Source organism: Apteryx rowi, unplaced genomic scaffold, assembly GCF_003343035.1.
Source record: "Apteryx rowi isolate R43461 unplaced genomic scaffold, aptRow1 scaffold_279, whole genome shotgun sequence".
NCBI classification, from domain to species: domain Eukaryota; kingdom Metazoa; phylum Chordata; class Aves; order Apterygiformes; family Apterygidae; genus Apteryx; species Apteryx rowi.
In genome coordinates this window covers 660,710-683,979 of record NW_020449185.1, presented here as the reverse complement: position 1 = coordinate 683,979, position 23,270 = coordinate 660,710, and the positions used below count along the sequence as shown (strand labels likewise).

Below are 23,270 nucleotides of genomic sequence, written 5' to 3'. Positions count from 1 at the left end.
CAGTTATTGATCTTCATTGATCTGATGTCCTTTATTTGCATAATCTATTAAAAATGAATGATTCATGATGTTTTTGCTATGGGGCTGGGCAGTGTTTTCAGGAATGACCAGAGAGGTGAGGAGCTCAGTGCTGCCTCCTGATGTCCCACTGGACAGAAACTAAGGAAGAGGCTGGGGGCATGTAGTGTACTGTGGTACCATGCAGCTCCCTCTCCCAAGATGGGATATTGGAGTAAGAGTCAGTATTGAATTGCTGGTTTTAAGTACTCAGCCTGACCCAGTGCATAGGCTAGTACCTTCTAGTATCTTAGAAAGCCTGGGTTCTAGTCCTGGGCCACATGTCCACTGACTGGAGCTGCTGTTGACTTTAAAGGAATTAGGGTTTCAGGCTTCATACCATAGCATTGGGCAAGTCACGTGACCTCTGTCTGAAATGGGATGATGCTAATAGTGCAACATTTCTAGCTCTTCAATTTTATGAAATTCAGAGATAGATGAAGGGAATTCTGCATCATCTATACCTAAATACCTCATTACATGCCAAGATTTTAGATAATTACCTATTGTTGATGTTTTGATCACTTTTGGAGGGGTGTTTTCTCAGAACTGTGTGACCTGAGAAAGCTTGCTGAGGCATCCAGCTAGTCGCGGGCCAGCAAGACTCTAAAGTCTTCATAAAGGGCAAGAATCCCAAGGCTTTGTTTTGGGAAGAGCTAGTGATATCTTTTTCTGTCTGGGAAGTCTGAGTTGGGGAGACTTTTTTGTAAACTGAAACTAAATCTTACATCCTGAAGTAACTATACACAGACTTTGTACCCTGCATGGGTAGATTTGTTTGAGATATCACCTGGGTCTACAGAGTGTCCTGGGACAAGAGCAAAGAGGCATTTTGGAGATGACATTATGGCAGCCAAACAGGGAGCCATCTTCCCTGACCATCTATTCAATGACACTCTCTAGCACCACAGTTACATACAGCACAGCCTTGCCTGGTACTGCCAATATCAAACACTGTCTTTCAGATAATTACTCTTTCTAATGGATCTTAGATGATCCATTTACTACATTCATCTCCTGAAGCAATGTCTCACCACATTTGTTTACCATGGAGCAGACAGGTCACCCTTATTTATCCCCATTAAGCATCTGCAAGGCATTTCCACAACTGAGCTGACACTTAGAGGCTAGCAGGGCACTGGGCTAGGAAACTTGCTCCCGCTGTCTTTCACATAGAACAGAAAATGTAAAAGTTTGCCTGCAACTTTCTTGTGAAGCACCAGAGAGAGAACACTCGTAAGAGCTGCCTGACAACACCGCCTCATCCTTTCCTTCACACACAGGGCAATGGGCCAGCTCCATCCTGCCTGGATGTCGCATGCCCATGATATCTAGCTTGACATAGATCCCTGACAGTCTTGGATAGTATCTTTGGATACCAATAAGGATTTTCAGAAGCAAAGACCAAGCTTGAACATGCCAGGATAAGGCAAGCATGTATAGCTGAACATCAAGACAAGAAGCCGGTTGTTCAGAGATGTTCTACTTCCATCACTTCTATTGAAGGCAAACAGATCAGGCAGATGAGTATAACAGCAAATTAAATCCAGAAAACCTCAACAGCTTTTTTTTATTCAGTATTTTCAATAGGTCTTTGATTTCGGAAAGTACTCAATAGCTGACACCCCAAAGGTGAGTGGAGCAGGCCCTCAAGTTTTTGGCACTAGCAACAGCAGTACTTTAAAAACACAAGGATGCTTACAGAAACCTTGAATCCTTCCAGAACAAAAGCTAAGATCCCTCTTTAACTGCCAGTAGAAGTCACATCTTTTGGAACAGGCATGTGTGAGAGAAGTGAGGTGGCTTCAAACCAAGTTTTGAGTTCTGGGGACTTATATTAATAGTTTGGGGATGGAGTCCCCTCCAACTCAAATAGCCAGCCCGGCAGCTATCCAACAGAAAGGCAGCACAATGGGAAATAGAACACAATAGGCTTTCATATATGGCTTGCTTATTAACAGACTATTATAGAGGAGGATTTACCTACTTGATGGTCCTTAAGACTATAGGAAAGGTAAAGAAAAATTCAATCCCAGCAGTTTTAACTAAATAGACCTTGTTTGCCATCCCACCACAAACAATAAGATCTACAAAGATCTAAAAAAAAAAAAAAACAAGCTCAAGGAAAAAGGAGCAAACAAGCATTTTCCCAACTTCCAACACTGACTGAAATGGCAGTATACGTGCCCTTTCTTTCTTTTAGGTTTCTAAGTTCTTCAGTGCTCCGGTTAGTTAACAGGAGCAGGCAACTCTTTAAGTCATCACCACCCACCAACCAGCTACCAGGTTCTTTATAGAAAATGTTTCCTTTTGTCTGAGAAAACAATTCTTCCCTACAGGAACAAATATCATCCAGAGTGAGAAATCCTGACAGCCAGTTCATGATGTGTCAAACAAAGGCACCAAAAAAGTATGAACTTCACAGATCTCAGTTTCCTCCAGACCTTGTCTCTCTGGCATAGGGTCAGATTTTTTTCAGTTTAAAACATTTTTTAAAATTGAGCTAATATTTTCCTTTTCAAAATGAACTTATGCAAAATTAAATCATAATTACTGATATTAAGGCCAATATTTGCTATGTCTGAAAGACCCTTAAATTATATAAAAGTAATATTTAAACAGCATCTGATTTCTGTTGAAGTTTTAAAGAAAGCTGTGATGCTAAGCATGGAAAAATCACTGGCTGGACACCTGGATCAAAAGTTTGTTGAAATGAAACAACCTTTTGAAAACTTCAGCCTCCTGCAAGGTGAAAAGATAATATTTCCTTCGTTTCAGCTTAGTGAGTGAACTGAAAAGAATTTTGTTTAGTTCAATAACTAGGTCATTCAAAACTAAGAAGCAAACTAGGATTTGAAAAAGCAGGAACATTTGTTTTCCTCTGTCAGTGAGTGAATTAAGCTTGGTGTGAAAGGATGAGATCTATTAGTTCTAAAATCAGGTTCTAAAATCAGTTCAATTTCCTACTTTTGTGTGTATATATATATATATATATCCTTTATATCCTTTCCTTCATTTAATAAGTTGTTTTTAATGCACATCCTTTTTGGAGAAGCTTGCTTTTTTGATTCCAGTATATTCAGGAAGTCAGGGTACTTGTGGTCATTTTATTTAATTAGTATGAATAAATTACAATTGCTGTTTTTAATTGAATTTTAATTTCCATCCATATATAACTTGACACAAATCACAAGTAAAAAGTTAATAATCTAATAAAACAATAATACGGACTCATCATTCACCATTTTCCCCCAATAATATGTAAAGACAAATTATGTTAAACAATATAATTGCTTAAATAAATGTGCACAGATGTAATTCATCTGCTTAGCAAAAAAAGAAATACCATGTTTAGTGTAAATGTTGTATTTGTCAAAATATGTCATTGTTACCGCCCATAAAAATCAACCTTTTAGAAAACATCTACACAGTGCAAATGTAAAACAAGATGCTTCATCCAACCTGCTGTTTTAAATCATGATTAAAACTGACCATTAGAATCAGTTGTATTTATATCATTACGCTGAGAGGGGGAGCAGTTCCTTCCCCTTTTCCTTGTTCAGACTGGTGAAAATTTCCTCTCTTGCTCCAGTCTACTTTAGCCTCTGACACCAGTGAAAAATTCTGGTCAGGGCTTGAGTGAGCTGACTTAAGAATACTTCTTTAACAAACTGCGAGGAGCCAAGAATTGGCTTTAGTGATGGCAAGTCCTACAGGCAGATACAAAGCAGCAGTCTGCTACAGTCATCATGGCTGGAAACGTCAGCCATCAGGCAGCCTGTTGCACATGTCTCTGGATGCCCAAATGCCCTGGCTGTGGAATATGATAAACAGTCACACGGCTGCTACAAGTCTGTTAGGATCCTGCCTCATCAGAAGGAAGGAGATAACTTTTGTGGAGTCAGTCAGCAATGTTGAAATATGTCAGATTAAGTGCATAGAACTGCTCCAAATAAAAGGCTGAAGAGCTGCACTCAAAGTTCCAAATTCTGGTCTGAAATAAGTGCTCACTTTTGCAAAGGGGCTGTAAGCTCTCTGCTACTTAAGAACAGCAAAAGTAGATTTCCACAGGACCTCTAAATTTCATCAAGAGCTTCCCATCCCCAAGGAGAGATAATATCTTCTTATCTTGCCAGGGAAGCTGGAAAGGCAAAAGGCGTTACTACTCTTCCCCAAGAACAAATGGCCGGGGGTGATAAACGGTCAGACGAATGATCCCTGGAACCGACAGAAATAGCAGGGAGAAGGAAGGACTCACGCAAACTATTTCCATGCTTCCAAAGGAAGATTCATTAACAATAATTTTATGATGCTGAAGAAGAACGTTCGTAGGCTTGAAAGGTATATTGCAGCAAGGAACCCAGAAACGGATGAAATCCATTTCTGAAAGAATTCATGCCTTCCTTAAATTAGCATTTAAGTGAACTGGCTCATGGCAATAGCAGCGAATTGACATTCCCAGCCATATTTCCCTCAGCAAGGGGGCAGCATTGCAGGCTGCCACACTCTACACTGCCAAAAGGGACTTTTTTTAGTGACTAGAATTAGGTGGTCTTCCTAACAATCAGATTTTAGCTTTTCTTTCGAGGCTGAATGAAGGATCCAATAAGATGGCTATGATGAAAATATCTGTGATGTAGTATTTATGCACTGACAGCAAAGACTGTGCTTTACAGCTGAGTTAAGCAACACCTGTCAGCAGATGTTAATAACTTTTGATCTCCATCAACTGTATTGGATTTAAGCAGGTCAGATGCTTGTACAATTGACATTGCCCACTACTGTCTTTCAGAGAAATGGAGAGCTTATGGCAATCTTTGGCCCTTCTCTGTTGGTGTAGCATTGTTGTGCACTACCCAGGAGGGTTTGCCCTGTCTTACGCTCAGTGGAGTATCTTTGTGACGAAAACCTTGGAGAGATCAGTAATGCGGACTGTGTGGAACTGGCAGGTGTTCTGTTCTAATTCCATTTCCCAGTATATATTTCAAAGGCATCTTCTTTAAGTGGTAACATTCAAGTCGAATCCACCAAGGAATTTAATCTCATGCTTCACTTTAAGGCAGGGAGTCATCTGTAAATGCAGCACCCTCAGGGGCTGGGACTCAAGAAAGGGGACAGCAGAATGAAATCCACTGAACTTGTCTGTTTGCCAAATATACTGGCACATCATTTTGTCCCCCTCCCCCCCCATTTTAAAGCATATTTTCCTTCATCAGCTCCATCTGCAAATAAATGTGCTCAGAGCCACGTAAAGTTGATTTTCAGTGGAGTTCTCAAGTGATTAACAATCACTTGCATTAGGAATATTAAGAATATTCACCTGGCTTTAAAAAGTAAGTTCAGATCACAGATCTACTGGAAGCCCCATGTCTTACTGGGAATGAGGAATATAAAACCTCAGTTTTACTCTAAAGTAACATACAGACTTAGCAGGTCAGTTTACTTGGAGAGAAGCAGTTAATTAGATTATACAAAATCTAGATTTATAAGATTCAGTTTTATAAATAATGTGGTGAATGGTTTTCAGAACTTGACATAAATATCTATGAGGTCCCAACAACTTTGATGTCCAGGGGGAAAGCAACTTGAGGCTGTTTCTTTAAACATGTATTTCAACAATCCACAAGTTCAGTGTTGAGCTAAGAACATGGATCTGTGCAAAACAGAAAATAAACCTGAACATTCAGGGCTCCTTCTCCAGTCAGCAGAAAATGCAAGGAGAAGGCAAGAAAGGTATAAACAGAAGTAGATCAGTCTTTACATACTTTTCAGTTGCTCTATCAAAGGACTGTTACTAATGCAGAGTATTAAAAAAAAAAACTCCTCAGGATGATTTATATCTTGAGTGCAACTTGCATAATGTTCTGGCAGAAGAAAAGCTAGGAAATTAAAAAAAGAAAGAAAAACTGGTTCTTCTCACATGACAGAGAGGAAAAGTGAAAGATATGATGTGTCAGGCCACTCTGGTCTTCTGCGTGACTTCTGGAATTTCTGAGGCACAATTCTCACATGGCAGAAAGTGAGATGGCTCCGCTGGCTGTAGTGTAAATCTATCAGTTTATGATTGCTGAGGACTCAGTCCCACTCTGTTTTCCATAATGAAATCTTTCTAAGAATGAGATTATTAGCATGGGAAGAATATAAATAGAGAAAAAGATGTTCCAGTGGCTAGGGGATAAGCATAGAATTCAAGACGCCTAGGATAAAATTCAGCTTTGACACAGACTTCCTGCATGAACTTGGGTACATCCCTTATCTTCTCTGTTCTCAGTTCCTTATAGATAAAACAGCGATCCCTACAGGGATGCTGTAAGCATATGTGCTCTAAAGACTATGAGGCATTGAGATCATATAAGTATTTTATAAAGACCCCAGGAAAAGGTGAAGGACACTAGCTGTTGTCAAAATTGTAAGCAGTGTTGCATTAGGTGGCTGTGCACAAGCCAACCCTTAAGCAGGGATGTGCCATCTTGACATTGTTTGTTTACTGAAAAGGAGCAGTGAATGCAACTAGCTTGTCCTCCAGGAAACCAGCGATGAAAAACAAGCAGCTTATCTAGTCCTGCGAACCCCCCTGCTTCCCTTCCCAACAGCAGCAGAGAGCGCGATAAAAGCTGAGATGAGTCTCTGTAGGAACCCAAAGCTGTGAATCTTCCTCTCACCCTGTCTGGCCAAAATCCCTTCATTTGCGGGGGGAATTTAGGCCAGAGATCACCAGTTCTAGCTCTCCGCCACAATAACAGAGGAGAGAGTTAGAAAAGAAGAAAAACAGCCATAATTCAGCAAGTACAGTCAGAAAGAGAGGAGCTGAAGGTGCAGAAAATATTTAGTCCTCTGCTACATTTGCAGCTTTATCCCACCCTGCTGATTCTTCCAAATTTCCCCCACCATGACATTGGCTGATATTTTGGGTTGCTTATAACCAAGGATACCATGTGTCATTTAGAAGAAAGCAGCTTGGGTTTGGAAGAGCTTTCTGCTTCTTTGGAAGGGGGTTGCAAACTCATTCCATTCCTGACTCAATTACGGGGCAATTTCCATGCCAATAGACATTGATCGATACCTCCGGGCTTCCCTAATGCTGTCTTACTGAGGGACACCCCTCCCACTGAGATGCGCCAGCATGGCAATGCTCCATAGCTTGCTGACTTGATGGCACTAGCAGGACCTGGGATAGAAAGGGGCAAGTATGGGACTCCTCTTGCTGTCCTTCATCACAAATACAAAAGAATTAGAGAACGGAGAAAATGAGAAGTGAAAACAAAAAAGGTGCAGCCAAAGTTTGAAGTGGTTAAAATGAAAAATGGGCCTGCGCCATTCATAGGTGGATAGAGAGATCAATCAATTGATCCCATCTACACTGGCACACTTTGGAGCTATAATTCACTGCTGGGGCAATTATTCCAGCACAGAAGTGGCAGGAGTTGTATTGGAGACAGAATTCAGGTGCTTTTAGTCAGTGGAGAGCTAGATAACACAGGAGTAAAAGCGTGTAAATGCCATCCACCAGTGAAGATGCAAGGGGTATAAGTTATGCCTATGCAGTTGCAGAGTGCAGACTGATAGACAGACTGATAGATAAATAAACAGACACATCAGAGTCTGAATTTTGGTTGTGCAATCATTTGCTCTCTGACCTTATCCTCTCCCCCTCTCCGCTATTCTTAGAGAGTGCAGTGTTTAGCATTATTGTATCCCTGTCTCTTTGCTATGTTACTGTTGACTTCTTTATCCCCCCTGCACTGAGTAAGTGCTGCTGCCTCTGGAAGGTGTGAGGAATTTTTCTTCATAAGCCTTGATGTGTTCAAGAAAGGGCTGGGCTCATCTCTGCTGTGAGTCTGACAGGGGCTTTAACAGCCTCAGAAGGCTGGGACAAATAGCTTCTGGTCCCTTAACCCTTCTCAGCTTTGCAAGGCAAGGCCTGGCACTGTTCTTCCCATCGCAAGGGCTTTAGACAGTCTTTCAGGCTGCAATCCTCTCTGTGGTGGCTGGGCAGAGAGGAAATCCAGGGGCTGGATCAGATTGGCCTAATGCTACAGCAGCTTAAGCAGTCTGTTTTACCAGAGATTATGGTTTCACTTACACAGAGCGCCTGAAAAATGCTGCGGTTTAGAAAGGATTATAGCTGAAAATTCCATGCTTTAAAAGAGAAATAAAGCAGGGGAGGGACTAGGAAACCGAATGTGCCTGGGGGCTGTGCAAACAGGATTAACCTCTGCCCATAGCACCTCTTGCTTCTGCCCACCCACGTTTCCTGAGTCCATCTTCTTCTCTGCCCTTTCTTCCCCAGGGGCTCCCCACACCTGCCCTAGGACTCCTCTCTTGTGTAGTAGGCAGGTCTGAAAAAGGAACCTGGAAAATACCCAGGACCAAAGTCTCCCCACTTTGCTTAGGTATGACTGTCAAATGGCTTCCTTGAATAATATCATTCCACCTTTAGCCCTGAAAAACATGGAAGCTTTTGGCCCTCTGTCTGCAGATAGATCTGTAAAACCATTAATCCAAAGTATCTGCATTATTTAGAATTTACACTGTTTGGATAAAAGTTTCAGTACTGCCAAACAGTTGGTGACTGCCTGTATGTCCTGAAGGTAAATCTGTGCACCCCTTACCACCTGATGGCAGAGGAGCCAGGAGAAAAAGAGCTTTGGGGGTTTTCCATCTACAGAGACTGGGCAATGAGATGTAAAGAGTCACTTGTAGGATTGCAGGATAGTATACAGTAGTGTAAAGTAGAATCTGGATGCTAGTATGCTGCTTACTCTGATGACTCTAATGAACTGTACACTCCAGCTTCTATTCACCATATCCCCCACAAAAGGTCCTTGCTAAACAGAGCTTCCTATAGCAAAATAGGAGAAGAAATGTCAGTCCTTACTTAGCACACTACAGGCTTCACATAAGTAACCTCACGGAAGAGGAACTGTAATCTATTGGCCAGAACTGATCTTTCCCAATGGTCTGAACGATAAACACACATTTTTGCTGAAAAGGAGTCTCAGTGATCAGAGACCTTTGCTGGTCATCCAGGTTAGAGAAACTTGGAGGAGAACACAGATGGCAAACTATCATTTTTGCCAGGTAGCAAACCTTTAAGAGACAAATGCCTCAAGACAAACAGCATCTGCAGGCAGAAACTGCCCAGCCCTTTATTGTCTAGGTGAACACTGCGCCTTACAATAATGTGCCCAGACTTAATTAAGCCAGTTCTACGTTAATGAAGCCAGATCTACGACCTAATTATATGTCACATTTATATTTCTCTTTATAAATCAAAACCACCAAAGCTAACTTATCTCATATGCCATTGGTAACACTTGCAATCATCGCAGACAAATGGATTTCATTTATTGGCTTTACTTTGTTTACCTGAGGGTGGATGGTTTGCTAGATGATTTGGATAGGATCTGATCACATCATCCATACTTCTCTTTCAGGTGTTCAAATACAGGACTCTATTACTGCTGACCCAACAACAGTGGGTGCGCTGGTGTATCCATGCTTTAGGTCACTGAGTTCTACAATTCCCACACCTCTTAAGTGGGAGCCAAGCTAGGAGCAGTTTAAAAGCTGTATCTACTGTGCCTATGCAAATTTTCACATCAGAAATGGAGGCCCAGTGAAAACAACAATTAAAATAAGACCTTCTGTAAAGTCCCTCACATCCCTCCCCCTTCTATCTCTCCATCAAGGTATCTGTCTGGCAACCCTGTACTTTAGGAACTACCAAAGTCAGTATTGAGTGCTTTTATGATCAAAGCTCCTAACTGTGCCAGTGTAAACAAGATCAATTGATTGACCTATCTATCCACCTATGAATGGCACAGTCCCGTTTTTCATTTTAACCTGCACCTTTTTCGTCAAAGCGTTTATGGAACTTGGCTTTGCAGGCTTTGGCCATTACACTGAGCATCCTATTTAACAGATGCTCATAACCATGCTGCTCTCCTAGGGATGGTTACCTTGGGTTTGAAGAAACAAAGTGGTGAATTTCCTGGGCCAAACTGTGTCAGTGTCACATCTCCATACCCGCCAGGCCAGCAAGAGAAGGGAGCAGGAAAGGGAGCACAGAAGCTTCAGAGCATTCTTCTCCTTTCCTCAACCCTATGCTTCTTCCTGTCCTTCCCGTCTTGCATGCTTCCTCCCTCACTTCTCCGTTCCTGCATCCCATTCCTCCCATCCGCCACTGCACTCCATTCTTACACCCTGCTGCCCCTGCAGAGGCATCACTGCAGTTTGAGCCTAGCCCCCGGGTGTGTTTACTGCTGTTGTCTCAGCACTGGCTCCTCTGATCTACCCCTAACCTTTTTAGTTTTATTTCCATTTTTAAATTAATTTCCCTGTAGATTTTAACCACTCCATTTTCATTTACCCATTTTGTTCTTCCTCTCCTCCCTTCCCCACCCTCCTCTTCCTCCCCCTGTTCCCTTTGTCTGTCTGTGTCCATCCCTTACCCTACCACAGAAAACCTCTCCTCTCCCCTCAGTATAAAGCAAGAGCCTCATGGAGCCTCTCTCACCCCTTTCACCCCCACCACGCCGGCCGGCTCTGGGCAGGCTGACCTTCAGCCCTTCCACATGACCCTTTCAGACGATGCGTCCACGCCTTGCTACAGTGCCTTCCTTCATCATGGTGCCCACTTTGGGCAGTCCAGCAGCCAGCCTCTGATAGCAGGTAACCGGCCTTGGCCACAAACTCAGTGGGGATGCTGCAGGAAGGGGTTCAGTTTCGTCGGATGGGGAGACCAGAAAATGCTGCAAGCTCTTTGAGTGCAAGTGTGAATCACAGCAACGTTTTTCCAATTCTGTGTACGCAGCATGTGTTCTCAGCTCCATGGAGAGTCACAAAAAGATTTCATGCCTGTCCTTCATTTTTGTAGAATAAAATGGGAAAAGAAGCTGTAACTACATAGAAGTAGCTGGTGTCCCCATTGGATGGGTTTGGGGCTCAGTATGGAACCATTTATATAGCAAAATCCTGTGTTACCTAAAGAGTCATAATGCCCTATGTACTATATGCATAGCCAGAGTACTGTGTGTTAGTCTATGGTAGATGATTGCAGCTTGAATAACCTAGCCAGCTCTAGGACTGTCAGCAGGGTAGTTCAGCATGGATTGTAAAAACTACTAAGAAGTTGGATAAATACATAAGCAGTCAGTGAGCATTGCCACAGCTACACTGTGAGCAGTGCTTGTGTCAGCTAGTTTGGGAGGGTGAGCGGGTGCCTTCGCAGAGCAGACAGAGCAGCCAAGAAGCAAGGCATCATGTCTGAGTTCCACGACCAGGAAGGGTAGGTCAGAGACCGTAAAGTTTTATAGCCAAAGGAACACGACTAAGGCAGGTGGCCTTCAAATAAAGAATAGAAGTGAAGAAAGTAGCTTGCAGAAGATGACAGCAGCAGGTGGGAGTAGGGGGCAGAGAGGAAGAAATTTAAGGTAGGTGCTAGGGGAAACTCTTGTGGAAGATGACTGAAGCATCATGTTGCAGAAGCTGAGGGGTGGCTTGGATGAAATACTGAGAAACATCTTAGTGTTCAGAGACCCAGACTTGGCGACCACTGAGGCTGCTGTTACCCCATTGTCAAAGAACATCGTTTGGGCTTTTTCAACAGACAAGTTGTTCAGAGTGCAGATTACAGTTCCTGATGCACAAGAAACAAATCTTACCTCTGTCTCCTCCATGTTCCTACATTATTTTTCTCTTTTGACCTAACATTCTCCCTTTGTCTTGTCGGGTGAGACTTGCATTTCTAAACCTCCTCCCTGTAGGAAAGCAGCAAGCAAACAGCAGAGAAGACTTTTGTGCTCATAACACTGTCTTGGTCCAAATCTTGGCACAGCCAGTAAGAACCCCTAAGCTCTGGGCATTGGCATTTTCCAAGCCAAGGATTCCCTGACAGAGTTTCTCCAACAATACAGTACTACAGGGATGCAGATACATAGGACCATCCTCTAACCTAGAAGACACTGTGTTTCAGGAGATGCAGTTGCCTTAGTACATTTTTGGAGAATTAGACACAGGAGAAAGTGTTCAAAAGCACAAAGAACAGTGATAAAGGCACTATGTTTATCACTCAAAAGGCTCTTGGAGAAGGTAGAGTGGCTGGAGTTGGAAGCATGTTATCAACAGGACAGATGCTAGTTTTATCATAATCCTGGAGTACCAGAATTTAATAATCCTGTTTACCTATTGACAGAGAGAGGACATAATGGAAGGGGGCTGGTTGTGCGTAGCAGCATTTTAAGAGTCTCTCTGTGGGACTCTTTTTTGTGTTGCTGATACTCTACTGGTTTGTTATTTTCTTTTTCATGATTTTGGATTTGACAGATGACCACTTCCCAAAGAAATATCCATACTGAGTTTCGAGTATCAGCCTCTGCGCGCTCATGTCTGAATAAAAACATAGGGGCGTACGTGCCTAAATCAAGTAGGAGAGCGTGTGTGTATGTGTTCCCACTTGAATGGAAGTGTCAGAATGAATTAATTTTGCCTGCTGCTACATAATGTTCTCTCTAACTTTTCAGTGACACTGTTTTCTCACTCATCACCTACTGTTATGTCTCAGACTAGTCAATCTAGGAAACCAAGGGGACAAGTTTTTTGAACATGAAACTTTCTTCCCTCAAAAGAACGTGGAAAAAAAAGAACCACATCTAGTAGGTGTTAGTCATACTGCTTAATACACAACTACAAATCACTAAAGCAATGATGGTGATAAAAGAATAGAAGAGTGTAGAATATAATTCCCTGGGGCATTGTATACTTATTCTATCAATACCAGGGAGTGGCTAGAAAATGGCTCAGTCGCTGTCTAGTAGTTCAGTGCACATTATCTAAGGTGAGGTGAGTTAGGAATGTCTGCCATGGTTCAGGAACCTCTTCAGGGACAAAAAAAGAACTTGTTTTTCTTTTTTATTGAGCAAATCACTTCAGCAATCTTTAGTCAAAATGTATGAAAGCAATGACACTGGCTTAGCCCACCCCATCCTAGAGAAACCCCCTCTTTTGGGAGTTAGGATTAATTCTCCATGTTGATTCAGTTTTTGCTCTGTTGTGCAACTTTTATTTATTCCTAATTCCTCTGCCAAGTTTCATGCTTGTTCCAGGGCCTACTTTATCAATTATCGTTCTACTGTTAGTAGAGCTAAAACAATTCTTATTCTTCTTTCATTCACATACCTCAGCACAGTTCCAGTGGCTCCAGTAGTGTTAATGGGCCTTACTTAAACTGTCCTTTCTAAAGAAGAATCAGACTCCAGTCCCCTCCCCGTTAGAACAGACAGAATAGAGAAAATTCAACAGAGAAACAAGAAATGGCACAAACTTCTTGGTGAGCTACAGCTCACCTAGAGAATGTGAAAGGCTTTGGATGATTGGAACAGGCTGAGATCTCAGTAGGCAGCGTTGGAGGTTGAGCTGTAAATCTCCCAGCAGCTGTGGGGGAAAGATTATCTTAATTTATTTAGCCTTTTTTTTTTTTTTTTTTGGTTTTGGCTTGAAACTCCCAGCAGCTTCTGAGATGATTTTAGTTCATTTAAATGCAATAAGCACTAACAGCAAAATGCCCTTCTGGCTGGCCCATTTTCAGACTAACCAATCCAAATGAGGAAATGCCTCTGGCATCAACCAAGAAGCCTCCAGCTGCACTTCCTAAGAGATGAAAAATAAACTGCAGTCATCCACCCAGTCCACACCCCTCTATTCCTTTGGTGGAGAAAAGATACCAAGACTTTGGGGATTATCAACAAAAACTTGTATCTGTGATAAAAATGCAGTGGGAATCAAATTAAGTCCCTCAACCCTATTATTATGTGTATTACACCAGCAACTGGAAGGACTCCAACCAGTATTGGATCTCTCTTGTGCTAGGCACTGTGCAAAAGTAATAAGAGTGTGTCCTTGCCCCAAAGAGTTTGCAGCATAAAAAGAAGCACACAGCAGTGAAGTGACTTGCCTAAAATCATCAGCAGGTGAATGGCAGAGATGGGAACAGAGACGGGCACAGAAAACTCCTGAGTCACTTTGCAGTGCTTTACACATTGATCATGAGCCGAAACGTCACCATGGTTTTGGAACTGTATCCACTGCATGTAGGACCTCAACTACTCTGGCAACGAATATGCTGCCATTCTCTGTGCAGCTTGGGGCCATTTTGATTTAGTTAAAATAGATCCAAATTTCTAACAGGCTCAAATATCTACAATGAAATACAACCAATTCTTTTGAGCCTCAAAAAGACAAGTTTTAACATCCATCTTTACAGTTTGAGATCAAAAGTGTCACAGTCTTCCCTCAAAAATTTTCAGTGGAAGGTCAGCAGATACATGAGAATGTCACACAGCACTTGCCTATCAAGCTGCTAGTCACTCAATGGTGGGACAAAAGGTGGTATCAAATCAATATTGAATGATCTTATCACTTTTGATCATCTATCCTGATTCTTTCCCTTTCCAGGTCGTGATATGGCAAGCACCACCTTGCCTGGCTACCCTCCCCACGTGCCCCCAACTGGACAAGGCAGCTACCCAACCTCAACTCTTGCAGGAATGGTACCTGGTAAGTCAGCCTCCAGACTTCAGTAATGGTGCACAGGTGTTTGAACAGTATACTGTTACTGTAAGAGCTTTCACAGTTATAGCTATGGCTTTCCTACTATTAAGGCCTGTCCTCTTCAGAAAGAAAATGTCAGGTGCCTATAACCCAGGTAACTAACAATTCATTCTGTAACATATCTCTTTCCCCTCAGTAACTGATTCACTGCTGCTATGGGCAACTAGCTATCTATAACCTATGGTAATTAATTGGTAATTAATTAACCTTACTATTCATTAACTACTGTAATTATCTTCCAATGACCCATGCAGATTATTATGTACTGCTCATGGCTCAGGATATTCAGCTATCCACTAACTTAGGGTAACAACTTACCTTCTATCTAAAGCCAGGACATCTAACTGCAAAACATCAATGGTAATTTAATATCTGCAGTTTTTGCAGACCTACTGTCCACAGCCTAAACTGGCTAAGAACTCAGCAGTGATTAGCAGTATTTCAGGAGAAACTAGATGCTCCCTTTCAACAACCAACTACTTACCCACATCCAGTTTGCTCCTACCTTCTTAATAAGATAATGCCTACAACCCAAGAAACTACCTACCTAATCCTACATTTGAAAGCAAACTATTTTTTTGCTACCCAATGCTTTTGGAGAAATACCTTCTCCTGGCAGATGCACTTACACTGCCCATTGTTCAGGGAGAGCAAAGGACCATTTACCCTGGGACAACTGAAGAGGTCACTGCCGCAGGCTGTATTCCCTATCCCTCTGATGGAAGCTAGCCCCAGTGGATAGATGAATAGGCAGGGTTTTCATTTCTCAGCCATGGTAGCTCAGAACTCAGAACTGCAACTGCCACTGATTTCTGCTTATGTTAACACCCTGGGCTGTGAGTTGTGATGGTTAAGGAGCAGGTACACTGTCCATTCTGCAACCTCTGCTATGGGAGGGATGGCCCCAGACAACAGCTGTGACGTGAAACAGCAGAAAGCTCAGAGCAGAAAGCTCTTACATCACCCTGCTAGGATTTGTTTGGGCTCATGAGTCAAAACCCTAACTTAACCCCTGTCCAAATCTTGGAACAGCTAAACAAACATACACTACAGAGAGTACAGCTAATCAGTGAAATTATCATGGATAGGGTATGTTTGCAGGTCAGAATCTTAATATCTTTAACTGACAAATCACTGCTTTCATACCACGAGGTACTGATACGTACCTCATTCTAGAGTTAACAAACTACCTACTGCTTATAGTCCTAAAATATGCAACAAAATCTGTTGTGAAGATGATGTGATCAACCTCCAGATCAGGAAAATATAGTGGATCATACCCCTCCCCAACTGCCACTTTGGTGCCTTGGTATAATTGACCAGTTCACTGAACTTTGGGGGCTCAGTAACATTCAATTAGAGAAAGTTTTTCCTGTGGCCTACTTGGGCATCCTGCAGTACTTGTTGCATCTTTCTGCAAAGCATCAAGTACTGGCTGTTTCAGTCATATTCCACTGGTCAGACCCAGCCTGGCAGCCCTGTAATGTTACTTAAGACAACAATAAAGAGGCTTCCTGGGAAGGAACACAAGACTGGCTTTAATGGGTCACGTTGCAGGTCTCTCTAGCTACCACTCTCTGTCAGGGGCCAAAAGCAAATGCCCAGGGAAGGATATAAGAGTCGGAAAAGCACATAGTGGTACTTCCTCAGAAGGTCTCCCAGCCTCCAATAAGTTGCAGCTCAGAAACTTCCTAAGGTAGAGTTTATATCTTTCTATTTAATATTAATCACCCTTGATAGATTCGCCTCCACAAACTGGAACAGTCTTTCTTGAACCCCTACAAGCTTTTAACATCTCTAGCAACCTGGCAAGGAGTTCTGCAGCTTAACCATATATTTTGTAAAAACTACCTCCCTTCATCTTTTCTGATCCTGCCACCTGCTAGGCTCACTTCATGCCTCATAGTTTTTGTATTAGAAGACCAAACGTGTCAAGATTTAAATACAGATACCAAGAACTGCTGTTAGTAGAGGTTCCCAGAGCATGGATTGCATAGAATATAGGCCTCATAAGATCCTCTGTGCTTGCTTGCCACCTCTGTTAAGAGTCCAGGCTGAAAAGGGAAAACAAAATATGATGTTGCTAATGGTTTGTTACATGTCCCTGGGCCAAGAAAGATCAAGGGCCAGTGCTTTAAGTATATTAGAAACAAGAAGACAGCAAGATGACCAGTCAGGGAGTATCTTTAATGAACATACAGACATGCAAACAAACTTCATTGTCCAGACGTGAGTGAATATGAGGAAGAGGCTCTAACTTCTCTAAATAAAGGTTCTGATCTAAAAATAGAACTGGTCAGAAAATAGAATTTCCAACCCATGCAAAACTCTGATTTTTTGACATTTGTTTTCATCTTGCATTGGGATGAGGAGTCAGAATCTTGAAATAGTTCAATTTGCAAGCATCAGGATGAAACATTTCAATAATGACAACATGTTCTAGATGTCAAGAAATATTAAAATAATAAAAGAGTTGAAAGGAAATTAAATGAGATGAGAAAGGCAAAATGAAACAAAACAAGAAAGTTGAAACATAATACTTTGTATCAATTTGCAATCATTTCAAAACTTTTCTTTCTAAAACTCCATTGAAAATGACAGGCTCATGCAAAACATTTCCATTTTGATGAGGCAGCATTTTCCAGTAGAAAGCTGTTTCTGAGAGGATTGTTTGACCAGTGCTAACCAAAGCTTCTCTATTCTGTCTGTGACAACCTTTCACTAGACTTCTACTTGTATAGTCTAGAGAAGAGCTTGTCGCCAAGCACGGCATCCATGCAACATGGTCAGTCATGCATGCAAATATCTCTGAGATTCATGCAGATGATGTGGTAAGATATGTATTCCTCATTTGCACTTGCCTGTAGCTTCAGGTCACAGGCTGTAGACATGGATGAAAGCCAGTAAGTCCCTGAGTGCACTCTTGAAAAAGCATGAATTAGTCAGTCAAAGAAGGATGAATCAGGTATTGTGCTACACTTAATTTGTGCATTTGTGAAATGCTCCCTACATAGGTAACAGAGCACCTTTGATCCCTGACTCACTTCTTCCTCTTTCCCAGAAAGGCCATCAAGTTTCTGCAAACTGTTTAGTGAAGTGAGCATCCTCAGAAAGGAACTGCAGTTCACACAGAGCAGCGTAGAGCCTGCAGAGGGCTGGTGATGGCAACGGCAGGGAGTCGTTAAACAGAATCCAATGTTGATGAGGAAATTACACTTGTTTCATTAGTGATCGGGGAAGGCGATAGCTCAGTTCCTCTTGGTCACAGTTGAGCTCAAAAGCTCATTATCCTGCTGCATGCATGCTTTCACTCCTCGTCAATAAACACTGTTTCCAGTGGCTGCCCTCCCTCCTCCCTGGCTCTCCATAGCTGGGGCTCTTTCTCCTCTACTTAACCCATGGTTCAGGATCACTATAAACAGTTGACAACTCAGGAGAGGGTTAGAAAGAAGTCTTGAAATATCAGAACTTCTTCTCTTGATGCAGAGAAGTGATCTTTTTATGAGGCAATTCAAAGCAAGAATTCACATCTGGATTGTTTTGTCCTTCCTTTGGGGCCAAATTTACCCCAGTATATCCCACAGATAAGTCACTTGAGTGGAGCTAAACCAGGGCTATGCATTGCTTCTTGCCCTTCTATCATCTCCCACAGCAACCTGATCACATTAGCAGATTTCACCTTCTCTTTCCCAGCTAGCTGTCAGGATTTTCAGTGCAGGATTTTAGATTTTAGATATGGAAACATGTTGAGTCATTATCACTAAAGCAGTATTTAGCAAGTATTTAGCAGTATTGTGTCTGTCACACAATAAGAATTTTTATGCTGAAAATAAAAACTACTCTGACTAAAAGACTGTTGGATGATGATTGCTATTGATACATACACCTTTTCATAGTGACTACTTAGGTTATTATTCTGAATGTCTTTAAAAGACCTGTCTGGACAGATCCTCCTCAAGTATAAATCAGTGCAAATCCATTGACTTCAATAGACATCACTTCCCCCATCTGAGAATCTGTGGTTTTGGCTTTAACTCTCCTGTGAGGGAAGATTTGCAGCGATTACAGTATAATTAATTGACATTTCTTTGGTAATTGTATCACAGGCATTCAGTGTATACTGCACTGCCTTCCTTTCCCATTCCAGGTTATCTAGTAGTAACCCTAGGCGCTTTCCAAACACTTTTGTCGTAGCAGGAACTCCCCACCCAGAGCAGACCAGAAGCTAGTAGTCACTCTGTTCTTTCATCGTCTTTGGAGTGCATGATAATGCCTTTCAGATGGCACTAACTGTTCCCAGCCTGTCTGTACTGCTTTAAATTGAGGTTGTGATTAGACAATAGCATGTCCTTACGTAACAGAATCATAGATTTTTAAGATTGTAGAGTTTGTTGTGGTCATTTATTTTGAATGCCACACTATACCTCAGTTACTAAATGTAATTCCCTTAGCCTTGCACAGTCATCTAGAAAACAAGGAGACCCAGATCCTTACAAACAATAAAAATGAGTATTTAAGAAGACTCTAAAACATTCAGATATTGTTTCAGAGTGTTATTATATCACAAAGTTCATAACCATTTTGGTTTGAGCCTATTTTACCAATGTGAAAAGGGGAGCTGTAGCCCAGCTTGCCTTTCAGATTCAAGGCAGCACCTAAAGTACTGACTCATTAGCAAACTCTCTTCTGGAACTGGAATACAATGTGTTTTCTCTGCAACTCATTGACTAAACATAAATGTTGGTCCCATCATATATGAATCACTTTTCTGAAATCATTGTACAGAGTAAGACAGAAAGATTCATGCGTTTTCCATTTTGTTTCATATTTAACACTACCATACTCTGAGAATATTTCCAATAATGAACTTGAACCATATTCTTCTCCATAAATACTTCATAATCTGCAGCACCTAAAAACAGAATTTACCAATACAAATCACCATCAACAGGACTGCCAGTTCTGATGAGCTTATTGGGAGGTCTGCCCCTTAAAGCTCCCATGCCTGCTGTCTTGACATTACCGGAGAGCCTTTCTTAGATTAGGTTTTAGATTAGATTTAGGTTTTATTAAGAAGAAAGCTGATGGCTAACTGTAGAAAAAACATGCAAATGCAATCCTAATGCAACCAGAAGATCAGAAATCAGAAGGCAAAGAAAAATAAACCAGCTTGTTTATTTGTATTATTGAATTTCATTATTTTGAACTAATTTCTTGATTCTGAAAAGGTCAGTCTTATGATTTTTAATTGTTTAGGCAAGTAACATTGCACTGAACAAACACCGCCCTGAAGGGCAAAATCCCAGCTGGGCAAGGAAGCCATATATAACAGTTTTCCTGATGGCACACAGATTCAACATGAAGATTCACTTGATGGAGTAGCAGACGTAGATCTTCATTCTTACCTGTACTTCACACGTTGCTTGCTTTCTTCCAGGGAGCGAGTTCTCAGGGAACCCGTACAGCCACCCTCAGTACACAACTTACAACGAGGCCTGGCGATTCAGCAACCCGGCATTACTAAGTGAGTACCTCTTTCCCACAGCACACCCCCAGCTTCGCGCTCCTTCTGTTTGTCTCTTTGTTTTCTTTTCTTTGTTTGTTTGTTTTTGAAAGGGGCCTTCAAGTATTTGGCCATATGAAAGACCTTTTTCCTCACTCTCCAGTCCTGTGCCTAGATGGGTTTATATCTGACATGCATTTTGTACCTATTCTGAAGCTAGCTCCTCTTTCATCAGATGGTTCAGAATTCCAGTTCAGTACTGTCTTCTCCCTGGCTGCATCCACAGCCTATTCCAGACTAGATCAGTTCAGTTCAGGTTCTGCTCCTCTCACAGGCTGCAATCAGCATTCATTCAAGGTCTGTTCAAAAATCCAGGTGAGGTTTCACTACTCTCCCAATCTAAACCGAGAGTCAATACCTGGGGATCTGGAAATCTCATAAAAGTTCTTCTCATAGGACCAGCAGGAACAATGTCCAGTATGGGAGACAGGCTGCATCTCTATGTTTATAAATGGCTGGTGGAGTTTTCTTGCAGCAATATTCAGCTCCAGTGACCCTAATATGTCTAGAAAAACTCAGTTTTTTTCAGAGGGAGGAAAAAAACCCCTTAAGACTCTGTCTTCTAACACACTTCTTTGCAAGGGAACAGGAGGAGATTTATTATATGTAAAATAAATCGGCTGTGATTATGAACTACATATTTACTTAGGTTTAACAACTGGATAATAGATGCACATTTTATTCCAGTGTTGTTAAAACTCAGTAAATATGACCTTTATAATCAATCACTATTTAACACACATTCAATAACCATCCAGAGAGCTTTCATGCCAAATGTGACCAAAATCCCAAGCAATGAAACAATGGAATTTTGTTTCATTTCTCCCCTCCTGTTTTTAAAACTGACTCACAGTACTCAATCACATATACTCAGAACATCCAGCCCTCTGGCAGCTTCCTTGTGACCGCAGATCAGGTGTGAGATACTTCTGCTGCAATGCTCACATGCTTCCCTCTCAGCTCTTCACTGATGGTCTCAAGGAGCAAAATGATCCCCTTCCCCTAGAGGGGCTTCAGACCCAGAGGCCCCGGTAGTCTCTCTTCACTGAAATATGGTCCTCAGGTGGTTTCAATTGGTAGCCTTTCACTACTCCCAACAAGAGCCGAGTCTGCCAGTTATTTCTTTTGATTCCTTTCCTTTTCTTCCTTCCTTTCCTTTTCCTTTGTTTTTAGTTCTCCTTTGTTTCTTTTCTTCGTTTGATTGTTTTATTTTTTTTATTTTTTATTTTTTTTACTGTTTGTCCTTTCAACCAGTCCATTCTTCTCCTGTGTTAACTTTCAGGTTCCCCTTATTATTATAGTGCCACATCCCGGGGCTCCGCACCTCCCACTGCTGCCGCTGCCTATGACCGCCACTAGTTACCATGGAAACCACATGAAACTGCAGGGCGACAGCTTAGGCCTCCATATTGTACCTGTCTGATCAACTCCCTCCATCCCTGGGAAGGGTGAAGAGAACTTCTCCGTTCCTCCCCACAGTCCAGCTCCTTCCTCTTTGCCACGAAGGCGCCGGAGCAAGCGCTCACACCTTGAGACTGAGAAACCCGCTTCCCCTGCGCTCCACCCCGCACTCCACCCCGCCTGCTCTCACCAACACGGGGAAGAGCCTGAGGCCGAGCTGCTTGCTGCAGGAACCCTTCAAAGCACCTCGGCAAAGTCCAGCCATTCAAAGTCTCCTCGATTTCCAAGACTTAAGGGGAACTGGGAAGCAATGCAGCTGGCAGCCTTTGCCTTACAGGACCCCATTCTTCTGGGAGTGGTAAGGGCAGGGGGAAGCAGGGGAGAAAGGCACGCATAAAACACTGTTCCCCAAAGAAATGTTCTTCTATGGTGGACTCTTCAAAATGTAAGATCCTTGATGATTACCCTGTTTCCGGGACAGAGGGAACAGCCTGGCTAGAGTGGAGAAGGCAGTACAGAGACCTGACCCATCTGGCAATGAAGAAAAGGACCAAGTAATTATCTGCACCCCAAGAGGGGTTCTCTGTGCACCTCATCCCCACTCTTCATCTTGGCTTCCTCCATGGTTGGCTGCACCCCATGTGTGGTGACTTTGCAGGCCAGAGTTGGGGTGAAACTCACACATACACCCACAATTTCTGTGACACACAATCAGCTCAGACAGGAGGATGGAGCAACATTTACAAACCGGCCGACGAAATGAAGAAATATATAAATAGATATATAAATATAACTGTGTTTTTATGCTTTGTCATGAAGGTCTGTAAAAAGGAAAAAAAAAAAGAACAAATCCCCAATTTTCTAAAAAACCCAAGCAAACAAAAACAACAAAAAAACAAAATAATAATTAAAAAAACCTACAAAAATAAAACTCCAAGTCCCATCCCTCCCTGCCACCTGAATGGCAGACAAGTTCCTCTGACGTTTGATGCTCCTCTCTCACTCTCGGGTTTTGTTTCCTTTCTGTTTTGCACTACAATGGGATGGTGGTATTGGAGAGGATTGGATGCCAGCTCCGCCCCCATTGCCTCCTCCTCCTCCCCCTTTCCCAAATCCTGTCTCTGGGGAACAGTGTGGACAAGTCACATTTGACAAAGTTACCAAACACATCAGTCGACAAAAAAGCACTCTGAGTCAACAAACATTTTCCATGTCACTGGTTGGCAAACAAAGAAAACAAGCCCAGCTGCGCTCTAACTGCGCTTTGTGGTGGAAAGGAAAGTGTGGGGCTTCATGTGGGCCCATTTGATTGCCCTCTGGACAGCTAAGACTGAGATGGACAAATTCAGGATTGGCTGGGATTATTGCTTGGTTCCCTAGCCCTTAGGTTCCTGGCCCTTTACCTTAATCCCTGTACCCATGTCTGCTTCAGTTCACCTACATCCTGACTTTCACGATTTTAGATATGCCCTACACCCGTTCTCCAGACTCCTATAGCCTGATGGCAATATCCTCATTATCTGTGCCCAACACCTAATTTCCCAACCACTACAGCCTTGCTGTATGGGCCTCCTTTATTCCCAGTCTGTCTCCTTCTACACCTAATAATTTATAGGCTTACATTCAAAACCATATGCCT

The 23,270-nt window shown here is 42.2% G+C and overlaps 1 protein-coding gene across 1 annotated transcript in view; it reads left to right on the top strand.

Moving 5' to 3' along the window:
• Positions 1 to 21,589, top strand: part of PAX2 (paired box 2) — a 165,900-nt gene extending 144,311 nt beyond the window's left edge. Inside the window, exons 8-9 of the mRNA XM_026068700.1 lie at positions 20,105 to 20,191; positions 21,513 to 21,589. Of these exons, the coding sequence (XP_025924485.1) occupies positions 20,105 to 20,191; positions 21,513 to 21,589 (164 nt within the window). The remainder of the gene's footprint in view (positions 1 to 20,104; positions 20,192 to 21,512) is intronic.
• Positions 21,590 to 23,270: the final 1,681 nt, after the last annotated feature.